Consider the following 21,488-nt stretch of genomic DNA (forward strand, 5'->3'; position numbering starts at 1 on the left):
CTTTTGTCATTCTTGCTTCTACTATATTTATTGTGTAAGGCTAACCACCCTCAACCCCACAAAAAGAAAAACAACAGTAATCTGGGCTGCAATAGCTGCCTAATCCTTCTGATTTTGTATACTTTGTATTTAAACCACAAATATGATAAAGACCCATGAAAGGAGACACTACTTGTTAATATTTCTTTTAGAAGACATGAGAATTATATCCTTCCTGTCACTATCTCTCCAGAAAAAGCCAACAAAACTTGCTTAACACAAGGGAGAAATTTTAGAAATGCTAGACTTCAAGTAAAGTTGCTGCTGTTCTTTTATTAAACAGGGGTAAAATTTTTCAAAAAGTAATGAAAGTTGTAAAAGATGCTGGTGGAATTTAACTCTACTACTAGAATAAGTTCCCTAGTCTCCACTCCTTAGCTCATTTTAGAATGCCAAAATCAGAGTAAAAGAAAGAAAATTCTGCAAATAATTATATTCTTCTTTTAAAGTAAGCCACTGACTTAAAATTCTCTAACACATTTGTGGAAACTTCATTTTTTGTTTGAGATTTATTTGAATGAGCTGTTATGATTGGAGACAGTGAGAATTTCAGATTAATGTTTTGCAGCCAGAAAAAAAAAACCCACTGGAAAGCTGGCAAGTGTTCATAAGTCAGCCCTAGAATTATGTAGGTTGAAGGCTCCCAGTGGACAGACGGAATATATAAGAAGGAAACCAGAGATCTGGTGCTATTACGTCCCCGACTCTAAGGGAACGAATAAGCACAAAATTAAAAGCATTCTTCAGCCTGAATTTTTAAGGTAGGTCTGCACAATTTATACATATTCTATTTGGAAAGTAAAACATACATTAAATGAAAATTTTTTTATGGATGCACTTTCCCTTTTTCCTGATTTTAACACTGTATTTTGCAAAATTCCTAAATTATTAAACTACTGTTTCTCTTACAGGGGTGCACTTAAGAACAAGGCAAGCTGATTTATGACAACTAAGTTTTAAACTCGAACAACCAGTAAGTTTTCAAGTGAGTTTATTTTAGATTATTTCATGTTAATTTGTTAAGTCAAGATTATGAAAGAGTAAAGCTCTAAACAAAAGTGATGTTTGTTGTTTATTAAGAGATTCTTTGCTGATTACATTTCCACTGAGTAGTTTATTTATATGTGTTTTGAAACTATCCAAAGGAATAGTCTTTCCCTTACTGTGCTTATCTTCAGCTAATTTTCTTTTGTTTTAAAATAATGTTGCTATTAAAAATAACAGTATCACAAAAATCTGAATATTGGTTATAATATTCAAGAGCCAAGTAGCACTGTTACTACTTAGCTGTTAAACTAAAAAAAAAAAAAAAAAAAGCAAAGGAAAAAGTGATACAGTTATATTATGATTAATCTTTGATGTTCAATTCTTATTTCATTGAACAACACAATTTTTCATGTTTGACCCTGAATCCAATTTGGCTATTTTTTAGTTTTCTTTTCCTAATTAAAAAAAGAAAGTAGATTTTCTTTTATATGGATTAAACTTAAATATCCATATGTAAAAGTAATAGTCTCTATTAAAATGTGATGAGGTTTTAAAAATATGCACATATTCCATAACTACCTCTTAATTATATTATTATTGTGAAAACAATGGAAAAGTAGAACTATAGGAATTATTTTTAATTAGTAAAAACCAGCCATAACACACCATCTCAATATGTTCCTTTTGCATATTCTCTTTAAGTCTTTTGTATACTTACTTATTTTTTCCATAGTTTATTTTACTTATTTCTCCATAGCTGGAATGATTTGTATATAATTAGTTACTTGAATAAGGCATTTCTCTATGCAATAGCAGGCAGTGGTGTGGTTTCTAGAAAGTATAGAGAGTGAGATATGTGCTCATGTGTTTTTAAAATGCTAACTTTTCTTATTTCTTAGTTTCTTCTTATTTGTTTCATATATTTCCTATTCTGACTAACCTTTTGAAATATTAATTTTCTTTAAACTTTTTGACAATAGAAAAGAAGGGCAAAAAGTAGTTTTGCTTAGAATTTTCAGTCGATGTCAGAATGTCTTAATTTCTTGGTATTATTGAGAGAATTCTCTTCTCTTCTTCAAGAAGTAAAGTCCATTCTTATTTCATAAGGCATGCTTCTGTTTCCCAATATTTTCTATAATCACCTACATTTTTTGCTTTCAACAAACTTTTATAATGCTAATGACTTGATAATATCCTAAATTCTGTATGTGTTCTACGAGTTCTTTTTTTTCCCCAGAAGGTGTAAAAATTAGAAGCTGCTGACATTTCAATCAACATGAAAGCCAACTTCTCCCTTGCCACCATCAGCAAAAACATTACCAGCAATCTTCACGTTGGACTTGTGAACATTTCTAGCAATGAGTCTATCTTTAATTGCTCACATAAGCCATCAGATAAGCATTTAGATGCAATTCCTGTTCTTTATTACATTATTTTTGCGGTTGGATTTCTTGTCAATACTATTGTGGTTACACTGTTTTTTTGTCAAAAGGGTCCTAAGAAGGTTTCCAGCATTTACATCTTCAATCTAGCTGTGGCTGACTTACTTCTTTTGGCTACTCTTCCTCTCTGGGCAACGTATTATTCTCATAGATATGACTGGCTCTTTGGACCTGTGATGTGCAAAGTTTTTGGTTCTTTCCTGACCCTGAACATGTTTGCAAGCATTTTTTTTATCACCTGCATGAGTGTTGATAGGTACCAATCTGTCATCTACCCCTTTCTGTCTCAAAGAAGAAATCCCTGGCAAGCATCTTATATAGTTCCCCTTGTTTGGTGTATGGCTTGTCTGTCCTCATTGCCAACGTTTTATTTCCGGGATGTCAGAACCGTTGAATATTTAGGGGTGAATGCTTGCATAATGGCTTTCCCACCTGAGAAGTATGCCCAATGGTCAGCTGGGATTGCCTTAATGAAAAATATCCTTGGTTTTATTATCCCTTTAATATTCATAGCAACATGCTATTTTGGAATCAGAAAACATCTACTGAAGACCAATAGCTATGGGAAGAATAGAATAACTCGTGACCAAGTTCTGAAGATGGCAGCTGCTGTTGTTCTGGCGTTCATCATTTGTTGGCTTCCCTTCCATGTTCTGACCTTCCTGGATGCTCTAGCCTGGATGGGTGTCATTAATAGCTGTGAAGTTATAGCAGTCATTGACCTGGCACTTCCTTTTGCCATTCTCCTGGGATTCACCAACAGCTGCATTAATCCCTTTCTGTATTGTTTTGTTGGAAACAGGTTCCAACAGAAGCTCCGCCGTGTGTTTAGGGTTCCAATTACTTGGCTCCAAGGCAAGAGAGAGAATGGGTCATGTGGAAAAAGCAGTTCCCTTAGAGAAATGGAGACCTTTGTGTCTTAAACGTGAGAGTGGAATACATGTTATCAATACAGTTACTTGGCTTAAAAGATCTCCCTGAATTATCTTTTAATGGCTTTAGTAAAATAACAAGTTTTTCCCCTTAATGTAATCTTTTCTCAGACTTCTAGAACAGGAAACCAAATGTAACTCTTAAGTTTTATTCTCCAGTGACTTTCAAAAATTGCCTCCTTTTTTTTCCTTCCTTGTCTATCTGTACAAGATGTCACTGGGGAGACGTATCTATAATCTAGAAGTAACTGGGAATTTATCTCAAATTATAATTAATAAGAAATTGTGAATGATGATTTGGGGTTTCAGATTTCTCTTTGAGAAATTCTGGAGTCTTTGTTGATTTTTATATCTATTTTCATCAAGCTTTTCTCTTGAACCAAGGCCAGTCTTTTAATTCATTGCATTATTTACAAGATAGTATTCTAAAAGGAATGAGCACTTCTACTTTATATTATGAATAATAATCTTTTTATATTTCAATTTAGCATAAATTTATATTTAAGATATAGCTACATATTGAGTAGGGCTAAGAATATAGTATAGATCACATGTACTCCTACATTTAACTTGTATTTATAATCATAAAAATTGAAATGTGTAATAACATAGATCTGCAAGAAACAAATATCTGAGTGTTCACTAAAGTCTGAATTAAACACTTTTTAAATTTCTATTAATTTTAATGGTTTGAAGGTTTCTATGTCCTCTGATAATTTTTAAAAAAACGATAACTAAAAACCATTTAGTGTATAAAATGTAAAGGTCATTTTTTACATCCTTGACATTTTGGATACAGTGCTTTGATATATAAGAAGTTGACCTGAGTTTTATTATTGATGCTTTGGTTGTGGGTTGCCTCCCAAAATATTTGGGTGGCTGCTTTAACTCTTTAATTTGTAATAAACCCTTAACTAGCATAGGAAAATGTTATTTCTGAATGGAATTTTGATACTCAAGGAGGACAAAGAGATCCAGCAAATGACAAGTTTGGTGTCACACAACAAACCTACCTGTCAGGGCAATGCAACATGGCTTAGAAAATATAGACCATGGGGTATACTTAAATTACACCTATGGATACTGTTTGTTCCAGAATTTATAGGATTCTTTGGAACTCTTCTATACCAGTGACTGGTCCATAGATTTCTTAACACTATTAGAACTCCTAAGTTTGAGAGATACCTGAAACTGACTGAATTTACTTTACTTAGAGCATGAATCCTAATCTTAGAAGTTAGAGATTTCATTCTGCACCAGACCCATATTTTACCAGGTTATCTAGGACCTTCCTAGACCAGTACTGACCTCTAAGATAGAAGTAAAGTTTCAGGAGCTTGGCATCTCCACCAGATTTCAGGGCTATAGATCCAACAATACTCTTGATCTACTTTCTGGAAAAGTTCTTATTTCATGTCATCTATTATTATCAATAAAAACAAATAGCTAAATGTATAACCAACTATGACTTCATATTTTAAATAACTTTGTAAAACATAAATAAAAGCTTTAATTGGAAGATCATGTGCACTTTACTTTTTTTGTTGTAACTACCTCAAGTTATAGATTCTTACCTTCTCTTGTATCCTAATCTTCCTTACAATCCCCACTGATACTTCTTAGTTTTACCTTCCATCATTCTTTATCTGGCTTCTTGCTATACTCTTCTAGTCTCCCGCTCTTGCATCTTCAGCCATAATCCCTTATTAATTATCAAAGGAAAGCCCAAATTTCTTGCTATGGTCTACAAGACCACAAGGAATCTGATTCTTCCCTGCCTGTCTGACTTTTTTTTTCTCTGCCATCTCTTTCTTACACTGTATGTTCAAGCATCACAAAAGGACTCAAACTGCTTTTTTTCAAACCTAATTCTCTCTCATGCCTGTCTGCTTTTGCCCACACCACTCTGTTTCCCGAACACCCCTCCAGTCATCCCCGACCCTCAGGGTGTCTCACTCAACTGATGAACACCTTCTCAGCTTCCAATATTCAACTCATGTCAGTTCCTCTCCCACAATAACAATTATGATACTAATACAAACCTCCCTCCCCTGGATGTTCCCTTAATGAAAAGAATTATTTACCTAATCCCTGGGATTTTAAGCCTGGCCTCCACTTCCTTGTTAGTGAAAGTGCTAATCACTCAGTCCTATCTGACTCTGTGACCCCATGGTCTGTAGCCTGCCAAGCTCCTCTGTTCATGGAATTCTCCAGGCAAGAATACTGGAGTGGGTTGTCATTTCCCTTTCCAGGGGATCTTCCCAACTCAGGGACTGAACCCTGGTCTCCAGAATTGCAGGCAAATTCTTTACCGACTGAGGCACCAGAGGAACCCAGTATTGATCCCTAAGTAATTCTCTGAGGCTTGGACTACAGTGGTCTTTCCTAGGACTAAGAAGAAAAGTTATTTGAGAAGATGGTGCATGAATATGTGAACTCTGATTGCAGGAATATACAAAGGTATAAATGTCTTCTTTTCTTTACGTTAAGTTTCTAAGATAGCAAACAAAACTGTATTCTTCTCATTTTGGTTGTCTCATTTCCAAGTATTACCTAATTTGCTTCCTTTTCCATGGTTCTACCTTTATTCATCTCACCCACATAATGCCCAAGAACCACATAGTAATAATAATAATAGTTATTACTATTAGGTGAGCACTATATGATATATACTTTTATAAGTATTTTACCTGAATTATCCCATTTTATTCCCAAAATGATTAAATTATTCTCATTTTACAAATAAGGACACTGAGGTACAAATGAGCTCATATTAATCTTTAAGTTTGTCTCTGATCAATGATCTGGGTAATCCTAACAGACATATTTAGTAGTTTCAATGAATCTTAGGCTACAAGTTGATATTTCAGAGACAGTCCTGCTCAGACCTTCAACTTTCTCCCCAAACCACACTGCTTACATATCCCTGATCACAGCAATAAAAGAGTACTGGACATGTAACTCCATGACTGATTCATGTGAATGTATGACAAAACCCACTGAAATGTTGTGAAGTAATTAGCCTCCAACTAATAAAAAAAAAAAAGAGTACTGGGCAGGTGGTATATTAGCACCTATGAAGAAAAAGAGAGAAAGCTAATGGATAAGGCTTTCTGCCTGGTTCTCCACTACTCTTTTCTCATGCTTCATTCTCTACAGAACTACATGAAGTAACCACTACTACCTGCTGCCCCCTCTACCTCCACACACAAAGCAAGGCCCTCAAACATTTATTTTGAGGGACAAAAATGTTGACATGAATGCTAGTTTTGTGAAATAAGATTATATTTATATATATATTTATATATAAGGATTACCAGAGAAATTCACCTCTTGCAATTTGCAAAATGAATATAAATTTTTATTATGAAAAGTCAAGTAAAATTACAGTAAGTCCCCTACATATGAACCTTGAAGTTTCAAACTTTAAAAAATGCGAATGTGTGTTTGTACATCCAGTCACATAAGTTAGTTCACATGTCTGGCATACATGGTCATGTGCATGCTTGTCTATAAGTGGTTGTGCTTTTGTGTACTTTACTGTACACTATTGTATAGAGTACAGTAGTATAGTATCTTTATCCTGAACCCAGGATGTCCAGAAGCAAGTGTAAAAGCAGCAGTGATGTAGCTGGTACTAACATACTTTTCAAGGTACTGCACTGTAAGATGAAAATGTTTTCTTTATTTTGTATGTGTTTTTATGCATTATTTATATGAAAAATATTATAAACCTATTGCAGTACAGTAGTGTAGAGTCAATTGTGTTAGGTGCGTATCTAGGCTAACTTTGTTGGACTTAAGAACAAATTAGACTTACAAACATGTTCTTAGAATTCATACATAGGTAGGGGATTTACTGTGTTTTTACACTTTATATCCCTAAATTAGATCTAAGTAAAATGTTTTGGAAAAATACTTTTTTTCTGATCTTTTGAGGTCTGTATCAAAATGAGAGGATAATCAAAGGAAAGCATATTCTCTTTTGACTTTTTTCCCCCCACAGGGATCTGAGAATGGAAAACTGTTTGGTGGCTTCACCTATCAACAAAAGAAAAATCTAAACTGGGCAAGCTGAATTAACCACGTGAGGTAACTGAAAAAAGAAAGGATTGAGATAATAAGAAAAATAAAGCACTTAATTATTTTGTTAATTCCTATATGAATCATATCAACAATGATGATTCACATAAAATAATAGAAATTCATATGCTACCACACACACAAAAATCACTTTTCCTGAAAAAAAAAACAAAAACAATGACCTACAGCTGAATGGACTAGCCTTCTAGACCTTGATGCTCACTTGCGCAGAGGATTAACATCCTCAGAATAAGAATTCTTTCTTTTTGAAATTCTTTCTTTTAGAAAGAAAGATCTCTTTTTAAAATTAATAACAATTTATATGTATTTCTTACTAAGAATCAATACTTCCTCATTGTTGAAAATTTTAACTGTATAGATAATTAGCCACAGACAAAATAACTGTTCAGTTCAGTTCAGTTCAGTCGCTCAGTCGTGTCCGATTCTGTGCGACCCCATGAATCGCAGCATGCAAGGCCTCCCTGTCCATCACCAACTCCTGGAGTTTACTCAAACTCATGTCCATGGAGTCAGTGATGACATCCAGCCATCTCATCTTCTGTCATCCCCTTCTCCTCCTGCCACCAATCCGTCCCAGCATCAGGGTCTTTTCCAAAGAGTCAACTCTTCGCATGAGGCAGCCAAAGTACTGGAGTTTCAGCTTCAGCATCGGTCCTTCCAATGAACACCCAGGACTGATCTCCTCTAGGATGGACTGGTTGGGTCTCCTTGCAGTCCAAGGGACTCTCAAGAGTCTTCTCCAGCACCACAATTCAAAAGCATCAATTTTTCAGCGCTCACCTTTCTTCACAGTCCAACTCTCACATTCATACATGACCACTGGAAATAGTAGCACTGAAATCGTTCACCTCAGACTGGGACTTGAACCCACATGTCTGGGACTCGAACCTGGTCAAAACCCAGTTTGGGACTCTAACCCACGTGCCCAGGATTCAAACCTGGCCAAAACTCATGGTCTTTCCAACTGAGATCACACTCTTGGTTTCAGGACATAATGAAGCTCAGGTTCTTGATGTCTTATCACAGAAAGAATTCAGTGAGAGACAAAATAATAGGTAAGAAGTGGGTTTATTTAGAAACACGCTCCACAGAGAAGAGTGTGGGCTGTCACAGAGGGCAAAGTAACCTCAAAATGTGGTGTGGTTAGCTTTTATGGGCTAGGCAATTTCATGAGCTAATGAGTGGGAGGATTATTCTAACTGTATTGGGACCAAATTAAAATTAAAAGCTTTTGCACAGCAAGAGAAAACATCAACAACAACAAAAAATGACTCCCTACTGAATGGGAGAAAATATTTACAAATCAAATGACCAACAAGGGGTTAATATCCAAAATATATAAACAGTTCATACAACTCAATATCAAAAAAACAAACAGCCCAACTTAAAAAATGGGCAGAATACCTGAATAAACATTTTTCCAAAAAAGACACACAGATGTCCAACAGGCACATGAAAAGATATTCAACATCACTCATCATCAGGTAAATGCAAATCAAAACCACAATGAGCTATGACCTTACATCTGTCAGAATGGCTATCATCAAAAAATTCACAAATAAATGTTGACAAGGATATGGAGAAAAGGTAACAATTGTCCACTGTTGGTGGGAATGTAAATTGGTACAGTTACTATGGAAAACAATATGGAGTTTCCTCAAAAAATTAAAAACAGAATTGCCATATGATTTAGCAATTTCATTCCTGGGTATGTAGCAAAAGAAAACAAAAACACTAATTGGAAAAGATACACACCTCAATGTTCATTGCAACATTATTTACAATAGCTGAGATAGAAGCAGATGAAGTAGCCATCAACAGATGAATGGATAAAGATGTGATGGTATAGATACACACACAGAAATATTATTCCGCCAAAAGAACTAATGAAATTTTGCCGTTTGCAACAACACGGATGGACCTAGAGATTGTTATGCTGTAAAATAACTCATACAGAGAAAGACAAATATTGTATGTTATCACTTATATGTGGAGTCTAAAAAATAAAACAAATGAATGAATATAAAAAAACAAAAATAGACTCACAGAGAACAAACTAGTGGTTATCAATGGGGAGAAGGGCAACATAGGGGTAGGGGATTAAGAGATACAAACTACTATGCACAAAATAAGTAAGTTTCAAGTATATATTGTAGAGAACAGAGAGTATAGCCAATATTTAATGATAACTTTAAATACTATATTGTTGTTTTTTTCAGTCACTCAATTGTTTCCAACTTTTAGCAACCACATGGACTGCAGTACACCAGGCTTCCCTGTCCTTTGGCAGCAAAGTAATGTCTCTGCTTTTGAATATGCTGTCTAGGTTTATAAAAATTTTGAATTAGTACGTTGTATTCATAAAACTAATATTAATATAGTATTGTAAATAAACTACACCTCAATTTTAAAAAGACAAAAAGCAAAAAAAAAGGAAAGGAAGGAAGTCCTAGCCAGAACAATCAGGCATGAAAGATATAAATGGCATGCATGCTATAAAGGAAGAGGTAAAACTATCACTATTTGCAATGACAATATGAAAACCTTAGATCCCATTAAAAAAAAAAAACTGTTATAACTAAGAAACAAATTCAATAACATTTCAGGATACAAAATCGATATGCAAAAAGTTTGTTGTTCAGCCGCTCAATCATGACCTACTCTTTGCAATCCCATGAATGGCAGCACGCCAGGCTTCCCCATCCTTCACTATCTCCCAGAGTTTCTTCATACTCAAGTCTATTGAGTAGGTGATGCCATCCAACCGTCTCATCCTCTGTCATCCCTTTCTCCTCTTGCCCTCAATCTTTCCCAGCATCAGGGTCTTTTCCACTGAGTCAGCTCTTTACATCAGGTAGCCAAAGTATTGGAGCTTCAGCTTGAGCATCAGTCCTTTCAATGAATATTCAGGGTTGATTTTCTTTATGATTGACTGGTTTGATCTCCTTGCTGAAATTCAAGGGACACTCAAGATCATGAGCTTCTTATTGCAAAATTCAGACTTAAATTGAAGAAACTTGGCCATTCAGCTATGACCTAAATCAAATCCATTATGCAAATAGCTGTTGTGCCTTTTTATACTAATAAAACATTATCAGACAAAGAAACTAAGTCAACAATCCCATTTATAATTGCATCAAAAAGAATAAACACCTAGGAAAAAATATAACCAAGAAGTAAAGTAATGTTCAAAATTCTCCAAGCCAGGCTTCAGCAATACGTGAACCAAGAACTTCCAGATGTTCAAGCTGGTTTTAGAAAAGGCAGAGGAACCAGAGCTCAAATTGCCAACATCCACTGGATCATTGAAAAAGCAAGAGAGTTCCAGAAAAATATCTATTTCTGCTTTATTGACTATGCCAAAGCCTTTGACTGTGTGGATTACAATAAACTGTGGAAAATTCTGAAAGAGATGGGATATCAGACCATCTGGCCTGCCTCTTGAGAAACCTGTATGCAGGTCAGGAAACAACAGTTAGAACTGGACGTGGAACAACAGACTGGTTCCAAATAGGAAAAGGAGTACGTCAAGGCTGTATATTGTCACCCTGCTTATTTAACTTATATGCAGAGTACATCATGAGAAACGCTGGCTGAAAGAAGCACAAGCTGGAATCAAGATTGCTGGGAGAAATATCAATAACCTCAGATAGGCAGATGACACCACCCTTATGGCAGAAAGTGAAAAATAACTAAAGGGCCTCTTGATGAAAGTGAAAGAGCAGAAGTGAAAAAGTTGGCTTAAAGCTCAACATTCAGAAAACTAAGATCATGGCATCTGGCCCCATCACTTCATGGGAAATAGATGGGGAAACAGTGGAAACAGCGTCAGACTTTATTTTTGGGGGGGTTCCAAAATCACTGCAGATGGTGATTGCAGCCATGAAATTAAAAGATGCTCACTCCTTGGAAGGAAAGTTATGACCAACCTAGATAGCATATTAAAAAGCAGAGACATTACTTTGCCAACAAAGTAATGTTGAAAAACCATAGTCAAGGCTATGGTTTTTCCAGTGGTCATGTATGGATGTGAGAGTTGGACTGTGAAGAAGTCTGAGCAAGGAAGAATTGAGAATTGAGGCTTTTGAACTGTGGTGTTGGAGAAGATTCTTGACAGTCCCTTGGACTGCAAGGAGATCCAACCAGTCCATCCTAAGGGAGATCAGTCCTGGGTGTTCATTGGAAGGACTGATGTTGAAGCTGAAACTCCAATACTTTGGCCACCTCATGTGAAGAGTTGACTCATTGGAAAAGACCCTGATGCTGGGAGGGATTGGAGGCCGGAGGAGAAGGGGACTACAGAGGATGAAATGGCTGGATGGCGTCACCAACTCCATGGACATGAGTTTGAGTAAACTCCTGGAGTTGGTGATGGACAGGGAGGCCTTGCCTGCTGCAATTCATGGGGTCGCAAAGAGTTGGACACGACTGATCGACTGAACTGAACTGAAGTGTGTTCCTTTCTTTTTAGTTTTTGTGTATCTATTGTCGATTCTTGATTTGTGATTACCATGGGTTTCATGTGCGGGGAGCCGGCCTGACTGCTCAGGCCCCTTCTCGGCCCTGGGAGAGATCAAAAGGTCCCTCTCTGTCCCGCCACCCCTGATTTATTAAAGTGCAAATTGGCCTTTCTCACCTCCCTCAAGGAAGTTGCTGCAACCACCTTTTGCCCCATTCTCCTGACTCTGACAAGATTATCAGGCTCCTGTGAATCTTTAACTGATTGTAAGACGCCAGTGCCATCCTCTGCTAGTCTTAAAGAGTTGAGATAAAATTCATGAGCTAAAACTAGTGTCTGCAGTTCTGCACGTATGCATGTCTTTGATCTAAAATTTAGTGAATCCTGTTAGCATATATATGTATGTTACCCCTCAATAAAGTCGTCGGAATCAGTCACAAGCTGACTCCATCCCTCTCAACCCCATCTTTCCGAGTCTTTCGTTTCTCAGGTGCTCTGGTGATTGCGTCCTCGACCTGTTCCTTTGCCGGCAGGCCCGGGATTCATGTATTAATATGTTAACTCATAATTATATCTACTTGATTTAAACTGATAGTCATGAAAGTTCAAACACATTTCTAAAAGAGCTACAATTTTTATCCCTTTCCCCCACATTTTGTGTTTTGATATCTTATTTTAAATGTTGATGCTTATCCCTGTACTGTTTATTGTAGTTACAGCCGCCTTTTACAATATTTTGTCTTTTAATCTACATGCTGGCTTATCTAAAAGCATTTTTAATAAAGGTATATACATTTTTTACATTATGCTATTGCATATTGCATACTTAATGGACTACAGTATAGTACAGACATAACTTTTATGTGCACTGGAAGACAAAAAAAATTTGTGTGGTTCACTTTATTGCAAAACTCACTTTATTGTGGTGGTGTGTAACTAAACTCACAGTATCTCTAAGATATGCCTGTGTGTATATATTAGGTAGTGTTAGAATCTGTTTGGCATTACAGGAGATTAATAAAACAGAGCCCCTGCCCTCTAGGGGTCATAATATCTTTGAGACATTTTAAAAAGTAAACTACAAAGCAATTTGTGATGTAAATATGTAAAAATTGTTAGTTTTGATTTAGGAGAGAGAAATCCCTCCCTCCTATGAGATCTTGAGAAGAATTATAGTAAATTTTTTTTCTAATATGGACTTTGAAAATGGATAAGACTTCAACAGGTAGAAATGAAATGGGAGGATACCCTAAGTGGATGAAAATGCCCCAGTCATGTCATTGGAGTGTTAATATTACAGTGGAAGAGTGCAGAGTTTACTTGGAGAAGTGTACATAGTATAGTCTTTGGAGAAATCATGAATGACAGGTTACAAGGTAGTAGGATAGGAATTGTGGGAATTGTGCCTTTTGTCTATCACTCTGTACCCATCATGTTGCCTGGTAAAGATTAGCACCCAATAATTAAAGGACAGGAAATATGAATTTGGATATAGGCAAAAAATGTTGGATCTCAGAATAGTTAAAACAGATTGATTTTCAAGCACATGAAAAGAAAGCTGTATTCTTGAGGAACCAGCATGGATTTACCAATAATTAATTCTACTAAATTTTACTTCCTCACTTTTCTATTTCCCCAACTATTTTATTTTGAAAAAATGAAAAGTTATAAAAAATTTGAAATAATAAATCAATGAACCCATTTATACTTCACTTAGATTTTCCAAATATTAACATGTTGCCACATTTGCTATCTCTGTGTGTGTGTTCTCTCTCTCTCTCTCTCTATATATATATATATATGTGTGTGTGTGTGTGTGTCTTTTTTCTGAACCTTTTGAAAGTGAGTTTCAGATACCACTTCCTTTTAAAATAAGGTTACTAAACTAGTATTAATAAACATAATGTATCTGGGCTTTCCAATGCATTTGGCAAATTATTTTATATATTCCTGAATGAAATGGGAAAATATGAGTTTAAATGATATGATGAGGTGAGCTTACAGTTAAAATAACATCCTGAAGATTGTTGATTATTGGATGGATTTCACCCTTGAGGAACATCACTAGCACTGTACTATAGGGCTCTGCAATTACTGCAGTTAGAGTAAATATGTTATCTCCTACTGAAAATTTATTATTTACAATATCTAATTCAACTCTTTCCAGCTGTAGTTTATAGAAATCATATTTAGAGTTTTCACAAATGTGTTTATTCTTGCCCACCCCCAGAGATTCTGCCTCAGTATGACTAGGAAAGGGCTCCAGGCATGTGTGACAGACCTTTGTGATTGAGAATCATTGATTTATGGTAACTCTCTTCATCTGATTGAATCTCTAACTATCCTCTCTGCCTTGCAAGTAGTTTAGATTTTAAAACCTTCAGACATTTTAACACAAAGAATTGCTTGAGCATAGTGTATCTCCATCTGAACAAAATAGATTTGCCAGTTTCAGGTTATCTCTTTTAACCTGCAGCAAGAGTTTCAATTAAGACTAAAAAAAAAAAAAAAAAAAAAAAACAAAAACTCATAACGTTTACCTCCTAGACAAGGTAGGGGCTTTTTAAAGTATCTTCTATTGGCTAAGATTTTTCCTCTGGAATATGGCTAAACTAGGCCTTAAAACATAAAAATTTTCATATGTGAGCTCTTCCTGTGAGGTCTAGTAAGAGATGTTTAAAAGAGACCTGTATTTTATAAAAATGAATCCTTATATTTAAAGATTTTTAGGCATTTTACTTTCTACACATAAGATTAAAATATATTAGTAGAGGACCAGACATTAATGTCTGGAGGACACTAGGATGATTATCATGGACTCATACAACAAGAGTCTTTCCTTCTGTGTCATGATTTATCTCCTTAATAAGATAAATATAATATAATTGGGGTTCTTTATCTTCTCTTAAGGACCATGCTGTCTCTGAAGATCTGACTGCAGTTTGAAAACCCTTTAATCTGTATGAAGTCTTTGTAAATTATAAGATAATAATCAGATGACTTCAATGTTGTGGTGGGTGGGAGGTTATCAAGACCTTGCACATGGACTCTCTATGGACTGGGAGGCTGATTTTCCCATTAATCCATCATCTAGAGTCAGCTATATAAATCAGAAAGGGGCAAGGAAAAAAACTTCTGAATTTAATACTTTTAAAAAACAGTTTATGGAACAAATCTGGAACAAATTTCGCACTTATCTGTATGCATCAGGTCAGCAGTATTGAGTTACAGCTTGCCTTTTCTTGCCAGGGTAAAGAAAAGTAAACTACAGTGGGAATAGATTGTGTAAACAAAACAAAACAAAACAAAATCTTAAATTGAAAAGGGGAAGTTATGTTAATAAGAATATATAAAGGTAGTTTTCATTCACAGATAATTTTCCAATATTCTTTATAAAAAAGCTGAGAAAACTATTACACTAGCTTCTGAAGACAATGATAATAACCAACACCTACCAAATGCTACCAAACAGTAAAGCGTCTGCCTACAATGCGGGAGACCCAGGTTCGATCCCTGGGTTGGGAAGATCCCCTGGAGGAGGAAATGGCAACCCACTCCAGTACCCTTGCCTGGAAAATCCCAAGGATGGAGGAGCGTGGTAGGCTACAGTCCATGAGGTCGTAAAGAGTCGGATACAGCTGAACGACTTCACTTTCACTTTCTTTTCACCAAATGCTTAATAGTTGCCAGGTACTCTTATAATTACTTTAGATCTGGGGTTTTACTAGGCTGCAAATTTGAATCATATGAAGAGTTACAAAATTCCAGATAACCAGGCCTTGAGGGAAAGCAATTAAATTAGAATATTTGAGGGTGGTGTTAGCCCAAGCATTAGCAGAGTCTAAAACTCACCATACTGATATTGATTGCAATATTCAGCTAAGGTTGAGAAATACTGCTTCAGCTACACCAACTTACTTCCTCAGAATAGCACTGTGATGTGGGGTGCTATCATCACTAACATCATGATCTCTAAATTACAAGTGAGAAAACTGTGTCAGAGAGATATGAAGTTAATATCCTAAGGCCATCACCTCATAAGTGACAGAACTAGGATCTGAATCCAGGTAGTTTGACTATTGTGTTATTATTATATTATTGCCATCCAAATTAAAAACTACAGATTAACCAAATTTCTGTCAACCTCCAATGTACCAGTCATAAATGTTGCCCTAGGATCCGTTAAATAATTTTAATTTATTTGGATGAAATGTAGATAAATGTAATGTAGAAAAATAATGTCTTATGAGAATATTAATTCCTCTTCGTTGGTATTATAGTACAACCAAATTATCTGGTTTCTAATACATATCTATTGTCATTGAGCAATATCAGGCCCTAATTCTTTAATATAGTCTCAAACTGAGTCCTATAGAGTTCTTATTTTTAAAACACTCCCAAAATTACATTTATAGATTGCTGGGAGAAATATCAATAACACATTCCCTTTTTGCATTTCTTTTCCTTTGGTCACTGCCTCCTGTAAAGTGTTATGAACTTCTGTCTATAGATCTTGAAAAGATAAAGTGTCTCAAATCAGTAATCTAGAAAAAGAACGCCAGATTCAACCCAAAGCAACAGATGTTGAAGAGCAGAAATCGAAGAAGTTAACAAAGGAAAAATCAAGATAGAAAGTCAAGGAAACTGAAAGTTGGCTCTTTGAAAAGATCAATAAAATTGATAAATGTCTATCTTTACCAACTAAGAAAAAATGAGACAAGATACAAATTGATGACAGGAACTGATAGAAGAACTATCACTCTGAGTCTGATAAACATTAAAAGGATAATAAGATAATATTATAAGCAAGAAGAAGATCATGAGTTGAGTACATAGATTTTGACATAGAACATGGTACATAGATTTGTGACATAGTACATAGAAACTGATAAATTCTATGAAAGTGACATACTACCAAAACTTCTTCAGAAATAAATACACTGAATATTCCTATTTCTATTAAGAAAATTGAATTTCATAATTTTAAATTTTCCAACAAACAAAACTTCAGGCCAGGATTCATTCACATGTGACTTCCAGTGGATCTTTAAATCAAATCACAATAAGATACCATTTCACATCCACTGGAATGGTTATAATTAAATGGTGAAAGCAAAATAATAAGTAAGTGCTGGTGAGGATACAGATCAAAGAGAACTCTCATACATCGCTGATGGGAATGTAAAATAGTATACAGTCAGCACTCCATATTCCCAAGACAAAACCCACTGATTCAAAGGTCCAATTGTACTACATCATTTTATATAAGGGACTAGAGTAGCTCTAGATTTTGGTATCTACATGCATCCTGGAACCAATTCCCCATGGATACCAGATGGATGACTATAATCACCAGATAGTTTGGTAGTTTCATATGAGCCAGCTATTACACTCCAAGATATTTACCCAAGAGACAGGAAAACTTATGTTCACAAAAATCCCTTACATGAATATTTATAACAGTCTTATTCATATTCACCAAAACTGAAAAAAATCCAAATGTCCTTTGAGTGACAAATGGACTATGAAACTGTGGTATATCCATATACTGGAATACCACTCAGTAGTAAAGAATAGCAAAATATTGATGCAGCAACAGGAATGAACACTAAACTCACTGCAGTAAGTGAAAGAAACTGGATTCATGTGGTTAAATATAGTCTGGCTTCATTTATATGACATCCTGTGTTAGTCACTCAGTCGTGTCTGACTCTTGACGACCCCATGGGGTGTTTGTTGCCCACCAGGCTCCTTTGTCCATGTGACTTTCCAGGCAAGAATACTGGAGTGGGTTGCCATTTCCTGGAAAAGGAAATACTATAAGGATGGAATGATTAGTGTTAGGGAAAAGATCTGGCTATGAATGAGCTACACAAGGGAACTTTATAGATGGGTTATGGGACTGTTCCTTAGCTCGGTTGTGGTGGTAAGAAGATAACTCTTTTCAATACTCAGATCTTTAGACAAAATGGAGCAAACTTTACTGTGCATGATATTTTAAATAAATTTTTAAAAAGAGAAGATGGCGAATGAATAGGATGGGGAGATCACTTTCTCCCCCACAAATTCATTGAAAAATCATTTGAGTGCTGAACAAATTCCACAAAACAACTTCTGAACACTGATGGAGGACACCAGGCAGCCAGAAAGGCATCCCATTCTCTTTGAAAGGAGGTAGGATAAAATATAAAAGATAAAAAGAGAGACAAAAGAGTTAGGGACGGACGGAGACCTGTCCTAGGGAGGGAGTCGTGAAGGAGAATTTTCCAAACACCAGGAAACCCTCTCACCAGCAGGTCTGTGGGGAGTTTTGGAATCTCGGAGGGCAACATAACCGGGAGGGAAAAAAAAAAACACCACAGATTATGCACCTAACCGCAACTCCCAGTGGGGAAGTAGCCCAGATGCTCATGTCTGCCAGCAGTGAGCGGGGGTGGAACAGGGAGGCATGGGCTGCATGCTTAGGGTAAGGACCAGGCCTGAATGCCCTGAGGACAATCTGAGGGAGCTAATGTGAAACAGCAACCCAAACTGTGGGATAGCCAGAGAGAGAAGAAAAAAAGAGAGAGCGAGAACTTCCCCGTGAAAAGCTCTAAGGCACAACCTGGCCCGCTCACAGAACAAAGGATTAAGCGAACACCAGAGGAGACCTAGCTGGCTGTGGACTGGCCCCTCCCCCCGCCAGAGGTAGAGAGGCAGGTGGGCAGCAGCCAGAGCTGGAAGGCAAGGGGCAATCTTGGCCCTAGAGATGGCATCATCCACCAAACTGTGAGCAGGTTCCCAGTTGCTAACTAAGTCTTCCGGGGATCCTAGACAGTTGACATCTGCCAGGAGGGTCGTAGTCAGAGATCAGCTCCCCAGAGGAGACACACAGCACACCTGAGACGGCACTCTTGCAGTGCATCCAGGAAACCAAGCGGCTGGAACTGGGGAGGTGATAATATGCACCACCCACCTGGGTAGAGTGTGCTTGCTCATCAAGCACCTGCTCACTTGAGCTGCTCGGACCTGGGAAGGGCACAAAACGCAGGCCCAACTGAGTCTGTGCCTTTGTGGAGTACCTGAGAACCTGCACCTGAGTGGCTTAGACCTGGGAAATGCATGCAATCCAGGGCCTGCTTTAGACAGTTCTCCTGCAGGGCAACCTGGAGCCTGAGCAGTGTAGATTGGGAAAGCGCACATGCATTAGCAGGGGCAAATCCAGTGTGGCCCAGACACTGTGAGCACTCCCCACACACAACAGTGACATTTGTTTGCAGTGTTCCTCCCTCCCCACAATTGAACAAGTGAGCCTAAATAAATGATCGCCTTTGCCCCCTTGTGTCAGGGCGGAAATTAGACACTGAAGAGACTTGCAAACAGAGGAAGACAAAATAAACAAAAAAGAGGGAACTGCTTTGGTAGTGACAGCTACAACAGATTAAAACCCTGTAGTTAGAATTGACTGCATTGGAATGGGCCTATAGACCTTGCAAAGAAGTATAAACCGGAACAAGGAACTATCTAAAACTGAACTGACCCCACAATGCCCACAACAGCTCCAGAGAAATTCCTAGATATATTTTACTGTTATCATTTTTTTAATTTTTGCTATTTTTAAGTTCTTTATTACTCCTTTAATTTTCATTTTTATAACCTACTATTACCTTGCAAAAAAGACCCTATTTTTAAAGCAAATTTCATATATATTTTTTAATAATTTTTGCAATTTTGCTTTGCTTTTTAATATTGTATTTTTGAGCATCTAACCTCTACTCTAGATTTTTAATCTTTGCTTTTTGGTATTTGTTATCAATTTTGTACCTTTAAGAATCCAATCTTCAGTACACAGTTTTACTTAGGAGTGTGATTACTGGCTTGATTGCTCTCTCCCATTTTGACTTTCCTTTTTCTCCCCCGGGTCACCTCTATCTCCTCCCTCCTTCACTTCTCTACTTAACTTTCTTCCCACTTCTCTTCTCTATGTAACTCCATGAACCTCTCTGAGGGTTCCAGACTGTGGAGAGCACATAGGAAATTGATTACTGGCTAGACTGCTCTCTCCCCTTTTGATTCCCCCTCTTCTCCTCCTGGTCACCTCTATCTCCCTCCTCCCTCTTCTCTTCTCCATGTAACTCTGTGAACCTCTCTGGGTGTCCCTCACTGTGGAGAATCTTTTCACTGTTAACCTAGATGAATTATCATTGGTGCTGTATGGATGGCAAAGTCTTGAGGCTACAGTAAGAATAAAACTGACCGGCAACTGAAACTACAAAGGCTTATTTTTCAACTAGTAGTAGGACAGCTAAGATGAAAATGGTCCATGTTACATATCTGAAAATATAGTTGTATGTGATATCAGTCATAGAAGTAAAATATTTTAATATACCTATTTCTTCAGACAGTTTTCATATAAATTTTAATTCATTATAACCATTTAATAAAATTTACTGAATAAGTAAAAAAAAAAAAAATGAATAAGACTGAAAGCCAGAGGCAGGAGACTTAAATCCAAAACCTGAGAACACCAGAAAACTCCTGACTTCAGGGAACATTAATTGACAAGATCTCATCCAAAAGCCTCCATACCTACACTGAACCAAGCTCCACCCAAGAACCAACAAGTTTCAGAGCAAGACATACCAAGCTAATTCTTCAACAACACAGGAACATAACCCTGAGCCTTAAAATACAGGTGGTCAAAAGTCACACCAAGCCCATAGACACCTCAAAACTCACTACTGTACACTTCATTACATTCCAGAGAGAAGAGATCTACCTCCACCCACCAGAACACCAACACAAGCTTCCCTAACCAGGAAACCTTGAAAAATCACTCATTCAACACCACCCACAGGGAGGAACCTCCACAATAAAGAGGAACCACAAAATTCCAGCATACAAAAAGGCCACCCCAAACACATCAATCTAAATAAGATGAAAAGGCAGAGAAATACTCAGCAGGAATAAGGAACATGATAAATGCCCACCAAACCAAACAAAAGAGGGGGAGATAGGGAGTCTACCTAAAAAAGAATTCAGAATAATGATAGTAAAAATGATCCAAAATCTTGAAAACAAAATGGAGTTACAGATAGATAGTCTGGAGACAAGGACTGAGAAGATGCAAGAAATGTTTAACAAGGACCTAGAAGAAATAAAAAAGAGTCAATCAATAATGAATAATGCAATAACTGAGATCAAAAGCACTCTGGAGGGAACCAACAATAGAATAATTGAGGCAGAAGAGAGGATAAGTAAGATGGAAGATAGAATGGTGGGAATAAATGAAGCAGAGAGGAAAAAAGAAAAAAGAATTAAAAGAAATGAGGACAATCTCAGAGACCTTTGGGACAATGCTAAATGCCACAACATTCGATTCATAGGAGTCCCAGAAGAAGACAAAAAGAAAGGTCATGAGAAAATACTTGAGGAGATAGTAGTTAAAAATTTTCCTAAAATGGGGAAGGAAATAGCCACCCAAGGCCAAGAAACACAGAGAGTCCCAAACATGATAAACCCAAGGTAAAACACCCCAAGACCCAT

At 36.7% G+C, this 21,488-nt stretch overlaps 1 protein-coding gene across 4 annotated transcripts; it reads left to right on the top strand.

Moving 5' to 3' along the window:
• Positions 1 to 664: 664 nt before the first annotated feature.
• Positions 665 to 4,912, top strand: AGTR2 (angiotensin II receptor type 2). Of its 4 annotated transcripts, none has more exons than XM_065915831.1 (3): positions 665 to 800; positions 951 to 1,024; positions 2,264 to 4,912. In XM_065915831.1, the coding sequence occupies exon 3, from the start codon at positions 2,303 to 2,305 to the stop codon at positions 3,389 to 3,391; it is 1,089 nt and encodes a 362-aa protein (XP_065771903.1). In that variant the 5' UTR covers positions 665 to 800; positions 951 to 1,024; positions 2,264 to 2,302; the 3' UTR covers positions 3,392 to 4,912. The 4 variants fall into 4 exon arrangements, with proteins under 4 accessions (XP_065771903.1, XP_065771906.1, XP_065771904.1 ...); XM_065915834.1 differs by having other exon boundaries at positions 2,267 to 4,912; XM_065915832.1 differs by having other exon boundaries at positions 951 to 1,012.
• The last annotated feature ends 16,576 nt before the right edge of the window (positions 4,913 to 21,488 follow it).

This window comes from Muntiacus reevesi, chromosome X (genome assembly GCF_963930625.1).
Source record: "Muntiacus reevesi chromosome X, mMunRee1.1, whole genome shotgun sequence".
Lineage (NCBI taxonomy): Eukaryota > Metazoa > Chordata > Mammalia > Artiodactyla > Cervidae > Muntiacus > Muntiacus reevesi.

Excerpts from the sequence above, each read along its gene's own strand:
- AGTR2 (XM_065915831.1), top strand. The coding sequence starts at position 2,303 with ATGAAAGCCAACTTCTCCCTTGCCACCATCAGCAAAAACATTACCAGC.